The 5,264-nt window shown below is 44.3% G+C and overlaps 1 protein-coding gene across 1 annotated transcript; it reads left to right on the forward strand.

The window, feature by feature from the left end:
* Window positions 1-3,702: 3,702 nt before the first annotated feature.
* CCR75_008319 (uncharacterized protein) lies at window positions 3,703-4,120 on the forward strand (the record flags this gene model as incomplete). Its single annotated transcript, XM_067966373.1, is given in 2 exon segments — window positions 3,703-3,867; window positions 3,884-4,120. 2 exon segments carry the CDS (start codon window positions 3,703-3,705, stop codon window positions 4,118-4,120), a joined length of 402 nt encoding a protein of 133 aa, XP_067817139.1.
* Window positions 4,121-5,264: the final 1,144 nt, after the last annotated feature.

The following is a 5,264-nucleotide window of genomic DNA, read 5'->3' on the forward strand; positions in this document are numbered from 1 at the left end:
ACGAGGTGGGTCACCAGCAACGGCTGTGTAGTACAGTACATTACTGTGTATCGATCCTCAACGGATCGATACAATTTTTATAAATTCTCGCAAGAATTGTTGTGATGGATTTTTAAGGTAATTTATAAACCCTTTTAAAGTGACTTATCTTTTTGATGGACTTTTATGACGTCGCCAAGTAATGTTCACGACAGAGCACTTTTTGCTTTAATTCTAGGATCGCGCTCACTGTTGATTGTTGCAATAGCGTGATAATCCTGAATTTTGTATTGAGCAGCCGGATCAAAATCGAGCAGGCGCAAAAGGACACTAGCGACGACATTAAGTTGTCCTGGTTGATATTTTTTTTCACAAAGAAGTTTAATTCCGCGAATAAAAGCAACTATCTCTTCATTTTTTGCATGATGTGTGAACTGTTAACGGCTGTGCGTGAATATATTGGGTCCGTATAAATAATAAATGGTATATCTCTCAAGAGATAGATCCATAACTCAGCAGTGCATAATGGTATGACATGAGCTGAGTTATTGCGTTCAGTACGTTGAAGCTTGCTTGACTGATATCAGACGACGCGCTCTGCGCCGTCTGTGTCATTTTGCGTTGATGCACAGGGGCAATTGCAAATAAATCGTTCGCGGAACAGACCACATGGAATGATATATCTTGGTCCGCAATCGCTAAGATTGGTGTTCGCATCAACCTCTGTTTGATGCTTTCAAATGTACGCTGACAAATCAGCGTTCCACGACTTTTCTACTATTTTAACAAAGAAAAAAATGTACTGTCATTTTGGCGTTGTTGCGGGAGTTCTTGTGCCGCTAAGCCGGGGAACTGTCGAAGTCTCTTTACATCGACTGGCAGAGGCCAAGCGATGATCGCCTTGTTCTTTTCTGGATCATTTGTTTGGGAGTATTTTTCCCAACTGCCTCTAGCAAAGTCTTAGATCGACCTTCCAGTCGATCTAAGACTTTCGCACTGTCTGTTAGAGACAGGAGTTGAATAATCTCTTGGATGTTGCTGAAACAGCAAGCATCCTCATTTCGTACCACTCAACTTATTCGATTGGTCAAACTTCGTCGCTGGCTGTGCGCAAGCACAGCCACCGGTAACTTTGGCTACGTCACAATGATGAGCTTGTTGCCTGTTTATGCATGTCGCGTACATTTGAGCCATGGTTTTCCTAGGACGTCATAAAATTCGTCATCGAAATCTAGTACGATGAAATCATCACCATACTGTTTACCCTTAAACGTGCATTGAATAACAACCACACATATATTTACTGTTACACACAGATGAACCAATAGCCAAGCTCTTACAACAGAACTCGACGGCCAGGAAAAAGTAGCTGTGCTTTACTAGTAAAGCTCTCTACACGGGGAAGCGTCGAGAGAATAGGGCGCTCAACAATTAGAACTGTTGAGCTAGCGAATTGACGCTTTCAGGTCGACCCAAATTTTAAAGATAGAAATTTCTAAGATAAAGGCAGCCGAAAGCGACTTCCTTTTAAGATGATTCGTCGATTAGACGACGCCATTGAAGCTCGCCGTATCAGTGATTATTAAACGAAAGTGAAATTTGGCATGTCCAACATAGCCGGACGTGCCAATTTTTCGGCTTCAGGTCGACCCCTTGGTTTTTGAATCGTATGATGTGTTAAGACCCGGCTCAGGCACATTTAAGCCGCCACGTGCCGAATTCAGGGCTCGAGCCGAGCTTCTCGATTTGAAACACGGCAAGCGTGACCTTCACGCTTTACCCAACATACAAATAGTTGCATCGTGAGTTTTCCGATTGATGAATACACACAGGTTACTATCACCATCAAATGTCTTCCAGACGGTCTGTCAAGACTCACCTGTTCCAGCTCGAATTAGATACGCTTCACCAGACGATATATGTAGCGAAACAGAAAGGACTACCGTCTTAAACAGGCTTTCGTCCACTTTGGAGCTCATCGTCCTCCAAGACGACAAGGAAATGAAGGTCCAGAACCTTCGGATCTCTCGTATGTGGAGCGAGATACCTCGCTCTTTAAGTCATTAGCGATTTCAAAAACAACAATCGTTGTCAAAAGGCGGACTCCCACGCCTAGAAGTATAGTGCTTCACGTTAAGTGCATATAAACACTGAAAGAAACGATCGACCTCCCGCAAGGATAAGCGGAGGACACTGATCCGAAGCTATTGCAAAATCGCAATGGCGAGGCGGATCGTCGAGATCAGTAAGTGCGGAGCGCCATACTGATCCAGACACGTCAAAGGAATTATGCGGGCCTTTTGACGAAGTCGCTCCTCACACACAAACATTGTGATTAATTGCGCCAGGTAATGAGGAAAGCTTCATCACCTTGAAAGGCTTAGTGACGAGTAAAAAAATTGCCACTAAAGTCACTGGTCGATTGTGGGGCGTCGAACAATTTCATTCGACGCCAATTGATAGAAGATCGCAGACCCCAATTCAATAAGCGATATCCCATTGACGAGAAAGTAGCAGTGCGCTTAGCAACGGGTGCATGTTTAAAATGGCCAACACGGCGCTAATGCTGGTCCGCCTACGACCCAAATCATCCGCTCGATTGCTCTTCCTTCGAGGTCACTCAAATGAGTGAACCTTTTATGCGGTGCACGATAGCCGTCTTAAAGGGATTGAATGCTTCCTCCTTCTTGTCCTTGTTAGATGGAACGTGAGTAGGCAGTTGAACGGACTATGAAATGCTACCAGGTGACCAATATATGCTACCAGTTGTAACGGGGTAATCTTTGCTAGTACTGATAACAGTATTAGTTAACCTCCACTGATTACAGTGAGATGGGGCACCTCGACTATTTCACGTACATGACGTGCAGGGAAAGGTCATAAGAAGCTAAAATGGCTTAGCTTCAAAAGATAAATTCTAATGCTTTAGAATAGAGAAAATGTAAAAGTGTATCAATATATCAAGTTCTTACGTTACGATCTTCTATCGACTACTAACTGTATCATATCAAAACCTAAAAAGTATGACGCCTACTTGCGCATCGCACAATCGTGTCTTGTGACGATCGGCAGGGTTGATTTAAAATTTAATCAACATTTCAATAGAACTGAGGCCTTATTGCGGCAATTTGATTATAGTTGAGCTATTAAGTAAAAATTGATGGGGATAAAATTCAGTGTTTTTTTGTTTATTTCCTTTTATAGAAAATATTATATCATTCTTTTTATAACTAATGATATTTATGTAACGAGAAACCCCTCTACATCCACTGCAACCACCATAAATTTGGCAGAAGCTCTTCAAACGTGGACGACACCGTAGTCATTGCTTCAGTCTTATCGTCGTTGATCGAAATGGCGATGAGCAAACTAAACGAGGAAAATAATGGTTCAGACGGAGCCGACAACTGCATTTATCGCGACCATTCTAATAAGATTGTGCCTATTCTCACATAGCTGCTCGCGCGCTGAATGGAGACCGACTGCTACCTTTAAATGTTTGGTGACGCCACGATTCAGTGTTTGAAAAACTCATATTTTTAGCTGTCTTTAACCACTGTCCGATCTCGCTGATCAACACTGACTACAAAGTTTTAACGAGGATCATCGCGACAAAATTGGACAGTCTTGTAAAGGCGATGCATATCGCACAAGTTATGAATACTGCTCCGACCTCGTCACTGCCGTACAGGTAGCGGCACGACGCGGTTGCTCTTCTGTTCGATGTCGCAAAAGCGTACGACTCGCTTACACGGCCTTATCTACTCGCAGCACTGGAGTTTATGGGATTCTCGCGTCGGACATCATGCGCACCATCGCTGCATTGCACCGCGGCACCACTTGCCAATTTTTGGTAAACAGCTTCCTGTCATCACGACGCCAAGATTTGTGTGGCATTCACTAGGGTTCTCCAGTGGTGCCGCTCTTGCATGTTCTCGCGCTTGTTTGCCTTTATCGCTCTATTGACTATGCGAACGACATTAGCGGCTTCACGCTTCTCACGAACGGTCTGTCGATGAGGCGTCAAATGTCCGGATACGTGGACGACACTGAAGTCATCCTCGACAATTGGCGCAAAACAAGCAACTTGCTTGAGCTTATGGATGTAGCTTCAAGCGCATCTAGCTTGAATCGACAGTAATAGGTCAATCGTCGTTTCTTTTTATTTGCTTTCTCGGCTTGAGCCTGTCGACACATATCGATTCGAGCTTTTACAACAAGGCGAACACTGTCGGAATTTGAAAGCCTTTATCGGAGGCAACAACAACGTGAGAGTCAACTGGGACGCTTGTTACAATCGTTTTGGACTCGGCTGGCGATTGCTCGTGAAAGACGGACACTGTTGAGCCGCATGCCGGGACTGGCAGGCGCAATTGCGATATTAAGGATCACAATCCTGGGCGAAATTGCTAGCCAAACAAGGCAATTGTGTCGCGGCTGCACGGCGTCCTGATAAGCTTTGTGTGGGGAAAAAGAGACACTAGCGCGCGTGAGCATGGCTGCCGATGTGACGAAAGTAAAGTTTGGCATTTCTTACTTAGCCGAATGTGCCAAATCATGGACCTATTTGTGTTTAGGCTGTATGAGGTCTTCGCTATCCGGTTCAAACAAACTTTTGAGCCGCCATGTGTTAAGGACTTCAGCAAAGCTCCTAGATTTAAAGAAGGACAAGAGTGACTCTTACGCTTATGCCAAACATACACGATACTTAGTAACTTATATCGTGAGTCATCCAATGAAGAGCAAACACAGGGACAGTCTTCATCAAGTGTCTTGCACATGGTCGCGACAAGACCAACAGGACCCGCCTTACATTTAAGCCGCTAAGATCTCTGAAGCGGAGCAGGACGACATCATTCTGAAACAGACTTTCATCCACTCGGGTGCTTATCCTCCACATTGACAAAAAGAAATCGGAGATATAAGTTTACTAAAAAATATATATATCTTGAGAGCGAGAAACCTCGCTCTTCAAATACAAAAAAATACAACTACGCATTCGTTGTCAAAAGGATCTAAAACTACGCCTATATGAAGGATATACGTCGAGTGTATAATTACTGAACGAAACATCGGCCACCCAGAAGGACTAGTGGGGGACGGGGGTCCGACGCCGTAAGAAATCGCAGCGGCGAGGCGGGTCGTCTAAAAACGGTCGACGTCAGTAGGCGCAGAGCGCCCCATTTATTTCAGCAACGTCAAGAGAATTTGCCTGTTTTTGACGATAGTTGCTATCAACAAACAGTCCCGGTGTGTTAATGCATCTGGTGATAAAATTTCCCTCA

This window comes from Bremia lactucae, linkage group LG11 (assembly GCF_004359215.1).
Source record: "Bremia lactucae strain SF5 linkage group LG11, whole genome shotgun sequence".
NCBI classification, from domain to species: Eukaryota; Oomycota; class Peronosporomycetes; order Peronosporales; family Peronosporaceae; genus Bremia; species Bremia lactucae.